Here is a 14,971-nt window from a genome sequence, read left to right on the forward strand (position 1 = left end):
ACGAGGCTTGGTGGCCCCTCTCAGCCTTGTCTCTGACCCTCAGCGCTGGTAGTTATCTCAAAGATAGGCCTGCAGGTTTGGTTCACAAGTGGGAAACCGAGGCTCAGAGACGGGAGGTAGCTATGATGGGGCCTGCAGTGGCAGGACCAGGCCTGGAACCCAGGTCCCTGTTTTCCCAGTGGCGCCCGCAGGCGCCTCCCCCGGGGATCGTCTGGTTCCAGAGCCAAGAATGCCCCCTTTGTGCCAGCTCAATCTCTGGTGATCTGCGGGCCTCCCTGCGCTGAAAGCCCTGATTGTCGCTAGGAGCGTGGGGTTGGGCAGCCCACACTCCCGCCCCCACCCCTTCCCGCTGTGGGGCCTTTTGTGCTCCTGGATTTCAGCACAACAGCCGGGCTGTTGATCCAGAAGGCCCAGCGTGACCGGGAGAGGGCGATGTGCCAGCGTTACTCCCCGTGGGGATCGTCCCCGCCCGAGCCAGGAGGTGGGCCCTGTCGTTCAGCCCAGAGCCCTGAAGCGATGAAGAGTGGCCCACTGGGGAAATCAGGAGAGCTGATTTCCAGTCCTGGCCAGACCCCTAACCAGCCTGCTCTGTGCCCCAGGAGAGCCAGGCCCCCTCTCTGGGCCTCAGTTTCCTTACCCGTAACACGAGAGCTTAGATAGCAGAGAAGAGTGGAGAGCAGGCCTGGAGGACAAAGACTCAGCTCAGGCCTGTCTTTGGGCAGTGGAAAGGGCACCAGGCCGGGACCTGGGCCAGCCGAGTCCCAGCCCGGCGTGGCTGCTTCCCCAGACAGGGTCCCATCTCCTGGGGCCTGGGCTCTCTGATCTGTATAGGAAAGGGGGTGAATCACTCCTGCTCAGACATGGCAAAGGGACACAGGCATCAGATGGGCACCGGGATGCAAAGAGGTGTGGGCAGGGAGGTGGTGCAGGCGGGGTGGGGCTACTTGGGCTTGTGGGCTTTCTGTTCCAGTCCCGAGTTCTGGGAGCTCTTGGATTGGACTTTGAAGGGGTGGGGGGTTGTCTGTTTCTTTTGTAATGTCTCCATCTAAATAGACCATCGACTTTCTGAATGACAACATTCGAAGAGGAATCAAGAACTACTATGACGATCTGGACTTCAAAAACATCATGGACTTTGTTCAGAAGGAGGTGAGCCAGGCGCTCTGGGTCAGAGATGTGCCTGCCATGCCCTTTGCCTCCGGCTCAGGACCTTGCTCAAGAGGGCAAGGGTGGGGGCGAGAGAGCAGTGGCTTATCCATTCCCAAAGCTGGTGCTGGCCAAGCTGCGAGACAGTGACGGGGCCGTGGATGGGCACCAAGGGTGGGGGCCTGACCTTCTCAACCAGTCCTCTGCCCACATGCCTGGCCCAGAATGTCCTTACTCTCCCTCTCTTGAGTTACGTAGATATCCCCCCATCAAAAAAAAAAAAAAAAAAAAAAAAAAATCAGGTCAGCTATAGCTGCGAGCCTCCTTGCAGGGTCCCAGGGTGCCCTTCTCCAATCGGCAAAGGTCCTCCTTCCTTGAGGTGGGAGACAGACCTCCTAGCTGCCCAGTTCAGAGACCTTTCTGCCGAGTCCCTTCAGGGGCGGGGAGCTCACTCCTGGCAAATCAGGGACAGCCCTGAGGTAGAGAGCACTCTTCCCTGATTCCACTTCCCCCTGCACTGGGGAACAGAACACGACTTCTCCTTTTCCTCTGTAACTTCTTTGTTGTTGTTTTTTTTTAAGATTTTATTTGTTTATTTGACAGAGAGAGACACAGCGAGAGCAGGAACACAAGCAGGGGGAATGGGAGAGGGAGAAGCAGGCTTCCCGCGGAGCAGGGAGCCCGATGCGGGGCTCGATCCCAGGACTCTGGGATCATGACCTGAGCCGAAGGCAGATGCTTAACGACTGAGCCACCCAGACGCCCCTATAACCCTTCTTTGAATGCAATGATAATCTTTTGGGGATACTGCCCCTTCCCCCCAAGGTCCACCCACGTCTGCTGGCGTTATAATAAAAGCAGTGGCAGCCAGCACTGCCCTTGGTGGCTTCTGCACATCAGTCTCACTTAGTTCTGAGCCTCAGGTTCTCATCGGCAGCAGGGGAGTGTGGGTGGCCCCTTCCTCTTGCCTGTGGCGAGTACTGCCGCCATGTTCTCCTCGGCGAGACTCAGCCCTGGCAGCTTCCTGGGACACGGTCTAGGGGGCATCAGCGGGCCTGGTTCCCGGGGCTGGCCCTCAGCGAGAACCAGATCTCCCCGCGCCCACCGCCACCCGCGGTGGCCACTCCCTTGGCTCAGGCCTTCGCTGTAGTCACAACAGGTGCAGCCTCCGGGAGGCCCCTCTGCCAGGGGTGTGTCGGCCAGCTCCGGCCGTCGGGTGAAGTGTGATGTTTTTATTGGAACCAGCGTTCCCCTGGCTTGGGGGTTTCATTTCTCCCAGGCTGAGTGCTTCATGCACGGCCTGACTTTGTAATCCTCAGCTCAGCTGTGCAAAGCCAGCATGACTCTTCCTGCTTGGCACATGAGGATCTGAGGCCCAGAGAGGCTGGTCAACTTGCCCAAAGTCACACAGCTAGGAATGGTAGTATGAGGATTTGAACTCTAGTCTCTTGGACTCTTGAACTCAAAGCAAATGCCCTTTGAGCGGCACCCTGGGGAGGCACTGCCAGGTCCTGAGAGCTGACAGCCGGAAGGCCTCTGTGGGGACTCTGGAAGGGTGTCTGCTTTGTGTTTTTGCAGGGACCTCTGACCCTGTCAGTCCCCTAGTTAACCTTCCGGGCACTCGCCATCACTCCGAGTATGATCCCGCCCCCTACTTACTCTGGCTAACCAGGCTTTGCATGGTGTGGCCTAGGCCGGCCTCTGCACCTCGTCCCTCCCCTCTTGCTCGCCCTGCTCCGGACACACGGGCCTCCGTACCTGTGACCCACCTACACCTCACTCATCCTGCACGGGGCCTACGCACTGTTGACTGGCTTTTTCCTGCTGTTCATGTTTCAGATTAAATGTCATCTCTTCAGAGGGGCCTCTCCTGACCTCCCAACGTACAGCTGCCCCCTTCAACCCCCTTCTCCTCTTTTTCCACGCCCCTGGCACACAACGCCACCCCACTGACCTTCCCACGTAGTGGTGACTCCCTGTCTCCCCAACGGAGCCTGTCCCTGTCCCCTGCGGCTGTGTGGCTTTGGCTCATCCTTGTCACGCGGGTGTGAGCCACCCCGCCTGGCACACGTCAGCCCCTCAGGGGAATCACTACTTCCCTGGGCACCGGCACCAGTGTAGGGGGAGATGCGGGGAGCAGCTAAGCTAAGGGGAAAATGAGGCCGCCTTGCCACCCCTTGGGTCCTGAGCCCGTGGCAGGACGTGAGGTGTGTGTGCCCCGTGCTAAGGGCTGACAGGCAGAGCTGGGTGACTGTGGCTTAGGGGCCACTGGGCTGTGGGGGCGGCCCATAGAATCCTAGTCTCTGGGACCTTTAAGGGTCGAGCAGCTGCCCTGGGACGTGAAGATGGGGACGTCAAGGAAGGACTTTCCCTCCAGTATCTAGTCCCCCACACCTCCCCCAGCGGTAACCCTCCAAGAGGCTGCCCAGCCTTGGCTTGCACCCCTCTCCAGTGATGGGGTGCTCCCTACCTCCCAATAACCACAGCCTCCAGTGCCCCCCTCCCAGGTGACCCGATCAGAAACCACCAGGTCTCCCGGCGGGGCCCCTTCCTGGCGGGGCACTTGGGGCCTCGGCGGTGACGGCAGCCCCCTTCCCTGCTTGTTTTCCTCCCAGTTCAAGTGCTGTGGCGGGGAAGACTACCGGGATTGGAGCAAAAACCAGTATCACGACTGCAGTGCCCCCGGGCCGCTGGCCTGTGGGGTGCCCTACACCTGCTGCATCAGAAACACGGTACCCACCCCGGCCTGGCACCCGCCTCTCGTCTTTCAGGAAAGGGGGCGGGCAGGAGGTGGTGGTCATTGCCAAGGCGTCCCGGGTCTCCAGGGCCACCGGAAGGGGTACGTCTGGGGGTGGGGGGCGGGGAAGCTCGTCTCTGCTGGTAGTGGTCCTTACCAGCTATCGAACACTTGCCCCGTGCGGGCCTGTTCGAGGCTCTCTAGTTGCGGTAACTCATTTAGCTCTTTCCACAGCGCCGTGGGGTCGGTCCTGTTATTTTACCCACTGCACAGATGAAGAAGTTGGGGCACCAAAGCATTAGGTGCCTGCCTTGCCCAGGGTTGGCGGGGCTGGAATGAAATGCAGGCCGCCATCATGGGAACTGTGCTCTGGACTCCTACAGGGAGGCGCGGAGAGGGGTCCAGGCCAGGGGGGCCTCGTGGGGCGGCCGGCTCTGCAGCCTTCGCTGGGGGGCACCTGGGAACGGGTGTGGTGATGTAAATGCCAGCCACGGCCTCCCCCCGGCAGGACCCCCACTCAGTGCTGTCACCTCCATGGCCACTTGGGAGGCTCACCACTTACAAACTGGGGGCTTTGTCAGTCCTCTGTGTTTGACTAATGTGTCCAAAAAATGCTTGGTTTCTGGACTGGAATGAGGTGGTGCACTTGGCAATTACTCATACCCTGAATAGTCATGGAAAATTTCTTTTCGAACATCTCTACCATTCTGCGCCCACTCCTGGATTCTGTAAACCAAGCAGTTGTCGATGGGGGGGGGCTACCCCAAAAGTCAGGGAGCCAGTGCCAAGTGCACCAGCCTTAAAAAAGCCTGGGCCAGGAGGGAAGGTTTGTTTGGAAATTTTAGCTGCCATTTTAGGGTAGCTTTCTGGGAAGGGGGAGTGCTGGGGAAGAGCCCGGCGTTTTCAGAGAAGCCCGTGGGGGGTGATCCTGAACTTCATCACCCAAGGCAGTGGCACCTGAGTGTCCTAGGCAAGCCGTCCAGGTCAAGGCCTACATGTATTCATTCACTCAACAGATATTTGTTGAGGACCTACTATGTGCTAGATGTGATTTTGGGTTCTGGGGGGTACAGAAAACACACAGAGAACTCTCTGTCTGCGTGGAACTGACATTCTAGTCAGGAAGACTGACAAGATAGAAAGTGACAGATGCATATCGAAGGCAGTAAATGCTCAGGAGGAAAAGCAGGGGCGTGGAGGATTGCAACTTCAGGTACTTAGAAGGGAGGTTCTCAGTAAAACCCTGAAGGAAGTGAAGGGGTAGGCCATGTATATCTGGGGGATGGGCATTCCTGGCAAAGAGAACAGCAAGTGCAAAGGCCCTGAGGTAGGAATTGCCCTGGTGTGTTTGAGAAACAGCACAGAGACCAATGTGGCTGGAGCAGAGTGAGTGTGGGGGAGAATAGTAGCAGATTAAGTCAGGGAGGTCCCGGGTACCCTGAAGGCCATGGTCAGGACTTTGGTATTCCCATGAGTGACGAGGAGTCAAATGAAGGGCTTTGGTAGCTGACTGGCAGACCTGACTTAGGCTTTTCCAGGGTCACTCTAACTGCTGTGGCAGGGGGTGGGGGTGGCGGCAGAGGTGGACTTAAGGAGTCTGGTTAGGAGCTAGCGCAGCGGCCCATGTCAGGTCAGGCTGTCAGGGAAGCAGGCTCTGAGATTCTGGTTAGCGAGCAAGATCTGCAGGAGGAGTCAGCCAGCTGGGTATCCAGGACAGCCTGTGGTGTAGTTCCAGACTGGGTCCAACAGCCTGAGAACCAGGAGAATAATGGTGCCATTCCTGTCTGAAGGCTAGCAGGCTCAAAAGCCAGGAAGGGCCAGTGCTTCAGCTCAGGTCTGCAGTTAGGCGGGCAGGTAGAATTCCCTGTTCCTTGGGGGAGAGGCAGCCCTATTGTTCTAGTCAGGCCTTCAACTGATTGGATGAGGCCCAACCACAGTAGGGAGAGTAATCTGCCTTACTCAGTCTACTGATTTAAATGTTAATCTCATTGAAAGATACCCTCCCAGAAACACCCAGAATAATGTTTGATTGAGTATCTGGGCACCCCAAGGCCCAGCTAAGTTGACACATAAAATAATAACCACATGTGACAATCACCGCAAGGGACTGACAGCTAAGGCTCCTCCTGATTGTGCTCCCACGGTCGCAGGGCTTCTGGAAAGCTCCTCCCGGCGTCCACCACACCAGCTGGGAGAAGACAGAGGCTTAGTGGAGGTGGAAAAGCTTGGTCCGATTCTGGCTTTGTTTTCCATATAAGCCAACAGGATTTGCTGACAGATCAGATGTGGGAGATGAGGGAAAGAGAAATCAAGGAGGACTCCCAGGTTTTGGCCCGAGTCATAAGAAAAGACGGGGCTGCCATTGCCTGAGAGGGGAGGACAGCAGAGAGGCAAGTCTGCGGAGCCTGTGTGATTTTTCAGCAGGGAGGTCAAAGAGGCACTTGGATACAGGGGGCTGGAGTTTGGGGGAGAAGTCCAGGCCGGGAGTATAAACACGGATGCCCCCTGCAGAGAAGTGGACCGTGAAGTCGGCATCTGCATGGGAACACCGAGGTGGGTTATCTCTGGTCCCCCACTACAAAACCACCGTCGGTTCTCCTTGTGTCTCCCACCATGATTTTGTCTAAATAGAAAAGAGGGTGTTTCCTGCCTTCATAGAATCTGTGTATGAACTTGTGTATGAATCTATTTATTGTCACTATTTCATTTAGCCACAGATCTGAATGAACACACAGAAAATACATAGAAGAAAAAAAGGAAATTTTTAAAAATCAGAAACTAGAGCCTTGTGCTTGGTGCTTTAGAGCCTCCTGGCAGCCAGAGGAAAAGGGGAGACGTGGCCTGTTACACTGTGACCGTTCAACAGAAGAAGGCCAACCAGTGCCTCAGGGAAAGTCACTTTCCCCCCTTGCTCTCAGCTTTAAAGGGAATGTCTTCTACCCTGCCTCCTACAGAGGATTTGAAGGAACAGAGTTCATACAGGCTTGTGAAATTTGGTTACACTGATGTCCCCAAGATTTGTCAGTGGGGAGGGCAGTTTGCCGCTCCATTAAATGGCCTCCGAGAGCTGTGCCTGTTGAGCTCTTGTGTCCAATTTGTATAGTTCTCCACTCTCTCATTTTTGGCTACCCTTTGGGGGCCTATCCCTCCAGGCCTCTCTCTTCACCTTCCCACTCGCTTCTCAGACCTTATAACCCAGCTCATCAGTCCTGGGCCAGAGTGAGAGGAAGCACCCGTGAAGAACCCTTGTGAACTTTGCTGTGTCGTCTTTGGGCTGCTCAGGAGTCCCCTTCCTGACCTTGACCCTGTGCCAGATGGAAGAGACCGCAGAGCAACTCTTGGGGCCTGTGAACCTTCAGCAGAGCCTCTGGAGAATATCGGTTCTGTGGGCAAACCCAGACAGGATTTACCTTTGGAAAGACCACAGAGGCAGCCCAGAGCTCCTTGGAGGGGGCTCTCCTGGCAGGGGAGGCGAGTCCGGAGGAGGGGTCTGGGCCTGAGGGCAGGGCCCTGCCTCCAGGGCTGGAAGCACAGTGCCAAGTGGCTGTTCTTGTCACCTTCTCTACCATATCATTTACTTACTTACTGTGTTCATTGCGTGTCTCCCTTTCTAGAATATAAGTTCCACGAAGGCAAAGACTTTCCTTGGTTCTTCTACTTCCCCAACATCTGGGGCAGTGATTGGTACATAACGGGTGCCCAGTTAATATTTGTTCAGTGAATGAATGAAAGAACAGACATGTAGGGTAGAAAACACCGTTCCCCTCATTCTATCGTGCACCTGCTTCCCGGGCCTGACCCTCTCCATGAGGGTCGTGTGCACAGCCTAGAAGAGCCACAAAAGCTGAGCGACGTTAAGTGGATGCTAGATGGATTTGGGTCTGAGGGCACCTGGGGTACAGTCTAGACTGAGGAGGTTATTTTGCCCGCAAATCAGGTCCTGATATCTGAGAGGAGGCCTGAGGTGCAACCCAGTCTTGTGGAAGGAGAGCAGACAGCCTTCCTTGCCTTCCTGGGGCTGGGATCCTGTCCAAAGTCACTCCAGCCAGCGCCCCTGGGTTCTTCCATGTGTCCAGCCCCGAGATAAGCCCCTGATGGGTATATCTCACTTTATGTTCAAAACAGCCCCATGACATGGGGTCACTGAGCACCACTGCTTTATGGAAGAGACCGAGGAACCTATGCATTCATTCATTCATGCATGCATGCATTCAACAAATACTTTTCCAGGGCTCCCATGTTCCGTCCCATGACAGCACATCTAAGACTGGCCACAGAGCCCCTGGCGAGCAGAGCAGGATCCGGACCAGCCACGTGCTGCCAGAGGCTGTGCTGGGTGGCACCTGCGTGGCTGCCGGCACCCGGGGCCCCCTGGCCCCACACCGCGGCTTCCAGTCACATGGATGGGGCCAGGGCCTCTTGCTTCCTCTCACTTTGCAGGAGGAGGGGGAGACCGCCCGGGGGCGAGGGTGCAAGCCCCTGCCTGCCCTCTGACTTAGGTCTGCTGGGAAGGGATGGGATGGCGCCCGGGGCCGACCATGGCTCTCCCTGCGCCTGGGGGGATCGGCAGCCCAGAGCTCCTGAGAGCAGCTCCCTTCCCGGGCTGGCACTTGCGTCGCCCTTCGGCCGGGTGGATGGCAGTCTGCAGGGGCAGGGACGTGTGGTTGGAGGTCCCGGCCCGGTCCTCAGGTAAAGTGCAGCTGGCCAGGGCCTGGCTGTGGTCTGGGGTTTTCCGTGGTCAGAGCAAGCGGAGACCGACCTCCGAGACCGTCCACCCTGTCAGCAGAGCTGTGGCCCTGGGGCGGCTGCGGCAGGGGAGCCCGGGAAGGCACGCTTTTCTGGGGGCTCCTGGGCTGCTGCTGGTGGAGGGCTCCTCCCACCCAAACCTCACAGAACCAGCCTTCCCGTCGGTCCTCCTGGGCACTTCTTGGGTGGGGTGGGGGAGGGAGGGAGGTTAAGATGCAGACCCCAGCCAGACTGCCCGGGTGGGAGTCTCAGCTCCATCCATATGGACGGTGCTACTCTGTGCCTCAATGCTTCAGTCAGGGAAAAGGGGAGAATAACAGTCCTTCATGGTAAGCGCGATGGACGTGACAGCTAACACACATTTCTGTTTCAGACGGAAGTGGTCAACACCATGTGTGGCTACAGAACCATTGACAAGGAGGTAATGCTTTTGCAATCTTTTTCCTTGAGAAAGGTTGCTCTTCCTGTCCCATCCCCAGAGTGATGGGAAGGGTTCCTGGCGGCAGGGGTGGGTGGGGGCGGGGTGGGCTCCTGGCTTGGAACAGGAGTCGGGGACTGCCAGGGTTTTCCACCTGTGCCCAGACACAGAAGGACTCAGGGAGCCAAGAACCCCCCAGGCCGGGAGAGCCTGCCTGCTTGTGTTTGCTGAGCACCTACTGTGGGCTTGTCCGTGGGAGGCCACCGAGCCCTTGCCCTTACCCCCCACGCCCGCATGCCCGTGTGCCCAGCCATGCCCAGCAACAGCCTGCCTTGCAACTCCGCTGGGCTAAGAGTGACACTGGGGTGGTGCTGAGAAGGGAGCCAAAAATCATGACAACTTGAGATGCCTGTGAGTGGTGGTTCTCAAAGTGAGGTCCCTGGACCAGTAGGGACAGCAGCCCCGGGAACTTGTTAGAAACGCACATTTAGAAACGCAGGTGCTTCTGACACACATTTCAGTTGGAGAGCGATGGACTAGCAGAGGTTCTCAAGCCATCAGACCCAATAGCCAGGTTTTATAATAATCATCTGACAATGGCCTAGCTAGTACGTCAAAATGAAATTCACAGATAACATAATCTACCTACACGCCTAATTTCAGAACAAGTGCCGGATCTGAGATAATAGGAGAACTAGAACAATTTACAATCAGATAGCATATTTCACATGCAAATGCTCAGGCATTAGATACAACAGGAGACACAACAAAGCAGTCAGGTGTTTGCCCCCCGGGGCAGCTGACACGTGGGGTGGGGGGTAGCTGTGCTGGCGACGTGAATCCCGTGGGCATTATTTTTGCTGTGGACGTGGTCTTTAAAAATGGTGGACAATTCTTGATAAAATTCCAAACAAAATACAATATAATCATTCTGGAATTTACATCTTTAATTTAGTAGTATTTCTGCAAAATTACATACAGTATATATATGTGTGCGTGTGTGCGCGCTGTGTATCTGCACATAGCAAAACCACACAGAAAATATTTTGGTGGGTTTTTTTTGTTTTTTTTAAAAGATTTTATTTATTTGACAGAGAGAGACACAGCGAGAGAGGGAACACAAGCAGGGGGAGTGGGAGAGGGAGAAGCAGGCTTCCCGCTGAGCAGGGAGCCCAATGCGGGACTCGATCCCAGGACCCCGGGATCATGACCTGAGCCGAAGGCAGACGCTCAACGACTGAGCCACCCAGGCGCCCCAACATTTTGGTTTTTATGAGTCCCGGGAGTTGGCCTTTTGGCTCAGGTGATTCTGGCTGGGTTTTCAGCCGTCTAGATGCCCCGGGGGACTTCTGAGAGGCAGGTAGACAGGGTAGTTGTTTGTGGAGTAGGATTGCCCTTAGCTCTGCAGCCCCTCAGTCCCCAAACCCCACTGCCGTGACAACCAGAAGTGCCACAACAATGTCCTCAGTGCTCTCTAGGGAACAGTACTGCCCACAGAGACCCAAGGTCTAGAGCCACCTGCTCTGATTGTATGTGAGAAACTGAGGCTCAGAGAGGATGAGGACTTGCCTGGACCTCGAGTGAGCAGCAGAGTTGGGGCTGGGGCTCTGCCAGGCGAGGGGTCAGCCAGGCTCCTCCCTGTGCAGCGCCTCAGCGTGCAGGATGTCATCTATGTGCGGGGCTGCACCAACGCTGTGCTCATCTGGTTCACGGACAACTACACCATCATGGCGGGCCTCCTGCTGGGCATCCTGCTCCCCCAGGTGGGCTGTCCCCCACCCCCAGCCCCGGCCCCGTCTCCCAGGGAAGGGAGCTGGAAGTGGAATGGTGGGCAAGGTGTCGGTTCAGAGAGTGTGGCTTGGTGATTACAGAGGGCAGAAAAGGTACAAAAGGGGTGGGGTGAAGAAGGCTCTCGTACCATCAATCTGGGCTCACCCTTGGAGGGCTGGAGGGCCGGAAGGAGAGGGCAAATGGCAAGAACCTTGCTTATAAAGTTCCTCCAAGTTCTTCACAGGCACAGCCGTCTGCAATCCTGTGAGGTAGATACTATTATCATGCCCATTTTACAGAGGAGGAAACTGAGGCTTGGCAAGGTTAAGTGACTTGCCCGAGGTCCCCTCGATAGTGAGCGGCATGGCTGGGCTGGAGACAGGAGTCCCAGAATGGAGGGTCCTCTGCTGATGGGGCACAGAGAGGGTCTCTGGGATTTCCTGAGGGGTAGTGAAGGGCCCGGGCTGGGGGCTGCCAGAGAGAGCCACCCAGATCCCCAGCAGGCTCTCACCCACCCTGCCCTTGCTCCTCAGTTCCTGGGGGTGCTGCTGACATTCCTGTACATCACCCGGGTGGAGGACATCATCATGGAGCACTCTGTCACTGATGGACTCTTGGGGCCCGGCGCCAAGCCCAGCGTGGAGGCGGCAGGCACAGGATGCTGCATGTGCTACCCCAATTAGCGCCCCCGTCTGGACCGTGCCGGGAGCGCACCGCTCAGACCACAGCACGGGGGGCTGGACAGGACTGTGGATCCTCTCCCCCACTTGGCACTGACCAAAACCCTGGCTGTGTTTGCTCCGGTGGCCTGTTCAGGCCTCCCTCGGCCACCGTCCCTCTGGGGAGCGGAGCCCTTCCCCAGCTCTGGGGTCCTGTGCCTGCCCACCCTCCTCAGCGTGGGGAACAAGGGCGCCCCTTCTCCAGGCCCGGGCCGCCGCGGAAGGGGGTGCTCAGCGCTCAGCTCAGGGCCCGTTTCATTTCTGGCAATGCCATGGCCTGTGGTGTTTATGCCCCTTTGAGGACAATTTTGTAGTAATTCGTAAGCGAGGACGGAGGAGACCGTGTGTGCCGTGTGGGGGCGGGGATGTGGCCCCCAGGGCCCCGGAGTCCCTCAGCCACGCCCCAGAGGCCAGATTGGGCTCATATCACAGCCTCAAGGGACCTTGAGCCTTCCCCAAGGCTGCTGCTTTGCTGACCCCATTTTCTACGTGATTTTGTAACATTCATTTTGTACACAGTTAACAGGAGTTTCTGACTAATCAAAGCTGGGTGTTTCCCCACACACCCCACTCTTGCCTTTCCAAGCCAGGTTATTAATCAAACAATAAAGATGTGATTTTTTTTTTTTTTACATTATGTATGTGTGTGTGTGTGTGTGTTTCATTTGTGCTCTTTGGGTCAGGAGGGGCTGGGGAAGTCCGCTGCTTGGGCCGGGAAGCCCCTGATTGGTGCAAGGATTGAAGGGGGCTCCCTGGGGCCAAGATCTGGGATGGCTTGGGACCCTGCGGCCCAGGAGGATGGGCAGCTGGCGGAGGCTGCCCGCTCCGGGTTTGGAATGGCCTCTCCCATTCTTTGGTGTTGCTTTTGACAGAAATGGCTTTTCCCAGTTGTGCTTGTGGGCTGGGCCTGGAGCCTCCCCTGCCTGTCCTTGCTGCTAGGGATTCACCTGTGGGAAATCTCTGGAGGAAGCAGAGATGGCCACACCTATTTTACACACTGGGAAACTGAGGCAAAGCCACCAATGGCAAGAGGCTCCTCCTCCAGAAAGTGAGGCAGATGGGAACTAGGAAAGTCAGGGGGCTGGGAAGGAGCTGTGCCCACAAACTCACCTGCAGCTTTGGAACCTGAGAGGCTCTATCTTCCAACACTAACAGCGGGTGTTCCTGGTTCTGGGGACGGGGAGGAAGAATGCTCAACGCCCAGCAAAGGTTGGTGCCCATCGCCCCCTGCTGGAGAGGGCAGGACCTGCATGGGTCAGCCCACCCAAGCCTTCCTGCCCCAAGACTTGGGTTCCAGATTTCTGATGAGGTTCTGAGTAGTCAGAGCAATAGAAATAAACAGCACGAGCCCCCAGACCTGAAGAACCTAGTCTGAGGGTGTTAGGGAGCTGCCCATCACATCTAGAAGCTAAGTGGTCGGATGCTTGGTCGGCGGTGTGTAGGGGCCTGAGTTGTCTGATGGGCGTGGGAAAGGGCAGGAGAGGGGTTTGTCAAAGCACAGACTAATGTATCAACAGCAAACACATCCGAGAGCGACCTCTGTGTCGGGAGCTCGTGTAAACATCTCACAGCTACCAGCTCCTTTAAGTCTCACAACCGTGTGGGGTATCACTCTTGTTATGTCCGTTTTATTGATGGAGAGACTGAGGCATGTTAAGTGACTTGCCCAAAGCACCTGGCTGGCAGGTGACAAAGCCACGATAGGAACCCAGGTGGAATCTCCCCAGTCCCTCTGTCGCCTGGTGTGGACACAGGCAGGCTACTGGGCGTGCAAAGCCCCGATGGCGGCTACTGCAGATGTCCCTGTGCATGGAGTGGCCACTGTGGCTGCTGCTGGGAACTCGGCCTGGACCCCGTTTCGACCTGTGCACGCAAGGCCAGGTGGCACTCTGTGTCTGGCCGGTGGCCTCCTGGCTGGCTGGCTCTAGCTAATTCTCTGGGGATTCTCTCTGGGTGCAGAGTGGGGGGCAGCTGCTTTGGGGGCAGCAAGATGGCAGAAGCACGGAACAGCTTTGGGACGGCACTGAGTGTGTTTATCCGAAGTCATATGATCCTGTAACCTGAACGCCTCTGGTCACCTTGTCCTCCCTCTTTCCGCCACCTTGTGCAGACACCCCTCTACCCGACACTGCTGCTGACATGGGGCAGGGGTCATGGGTGGGTGGTCACAGATGGCTGAGCTCCAGCCGACATTTTGCTCTTTTTCTTCCACACCTCAGCCACTCACCTCTCTAGAAAGCAAAACGGGACACACGGAGAGGACTCTTTCAGTCCCATGGTTGGGATGCTTCTCCTATTGCACTCTTGGTGCCAACAACATCCTCCTGACCGCTCATCTCACAAGAATGGAAGACTGAACTTCAAGACGAATCCTTTTCCCTCACCACAGTGCATACAGAAAATGGACCACAGTAGTCGTGGAACTGAAGATGTGTAGGCTTTAATTTTGGACTTTTTTGTTGTTATATAATTATAAGAAAAACAAAACAATCAAATGCCTTCAGGAAGGCTGGCTTTGAATAAAAATTCCAACGACAATATCCCCCAAACTTATTTTTTTAAGTTTATTGAGGTGTACTCAACATAAAATAAACTGCACGTGTTTAAAGTGACAAACATATCATCAAAGAAACCATCATCACAATCAAGATAATGAACATTAAAAAATTTCCTCTTGCCCCTTGGGAATCCCTCTTTACAGCCCTCCCCACCACGCCTCTGAGGCAATCATGGGTCTGCTTTCCGTTTCTATACATTCTTTTGTATATGTTAACATTTTATATCAGTGGATTTATACAGTGTGTACTTTTCTTTGTATTGGCCTTCTTTCACTCAGCATGATTATTCTGAGGTTTGCTCATTTTGTCACATAGATCAGTGGTACATTCCTTTTTATCGCTCAGCAATATTCCATTGAATGGACGTGCCATAGTTTATTTATCCATCTACCTATTGATGGGCATTTGTGTTGCTTTCAGGTTTTTGTTGCTGTTATTACAAATAAAGCTGCTATGAACATTCGGGTACATGTCTTCATATAGACACACACTTTCATTTCTCCTGGGTAAATATCTGGGAGTGGAATAGCCGGATCATATGGTAAGTGTATTGTTTAGCTTTATAAAAAAACTGACGAAGTATTTTCCCAAGTGGTTGCATGATTTTATACCTCCACCAGCTGTGTGGAGTCCCCAGTTCCTCCATGTCCTGGCCAATATTTGTTGTGTGTGGTGATACCTCACGGTAGTTTTAGTTCACATTTCCTCAATAATTAATAATGCTGACTATCTTTTCATGGGCATATTCACCATCCACTAACTTCTTTGAAGTATCTGTTCAAATCTTTCTTTAAAAATTGTATTGTTTGTTTTCTTATTGAGGTCTGAGAATTCTTTCTATATTCTAGATACAAGTTCTTTAGCAGGTAGATGATTT

At 55.1% G+C, this 14,971-nt stretch overlaps 1 protein-coding gene across 8 annotated transcripts in view; it reads left to right on the forward strand.

The window, feature by feature from the left end:
- The window catches only part of TSPAN15 (tetraspanin 15), a 51,426-nt gene extending 37,461 nt beyond the window's left edge, over nt 1-13,965 (forward strand). For 3 of the 8 annotated variants that reach the window (XM_045877973.3, XM_045877975.3, XM_045877974.3), the window contains 5 exons: nt 1,054-1,149; nt 3,762-3,878; nt 9,003-9,050; nt 10,694-10,810; nt 11,351-12,168. In XM_045877973.3, the coding sequence (XP_045733929.1) occupies nt 1,054-1,149; nt 3,762-3,878; nt 9,003-9,050; nt 10,694-10,810; nt 11,351-11,500 (528 nt within the window). In that variant the 3' untranslated portion in view covers nt 11,501-12,168. Of the gene's footprint in view, nt 1-1,053; nt 1,150-3,761; nt 3,986-9,002; nt 9,051-10,693; nt 10,811-11,350; nt 12,169-13,755 lie in introns of those variants that run through there. The other 5 variants (XM_064594738.1, XM_064594741.1, XM_064594740.1 and 2 more) reach the window with 5 other exon arrangements.
- Nucleotides 13,966-14,971: the final 1,006 nt, after the last annotated feature.

The sequence above is a fragment of the Mirounga angustirostris genome, unplaced genomic scaffold (genome assembly GCF_029215605.1).
Source record: "Mirounga angustirostris isolate CCGP_5_RB_7025 unplaced genomic scaffold, mMirAng1.0.hap1 SCAF_6, whole genome shotgun sequence".
Lineage (NCBI taxonomy): Eukaryota > Metazoa > Chordata > Mammalia > Carnivora > Phocidae > Mirounga > Mirounga angustirostris.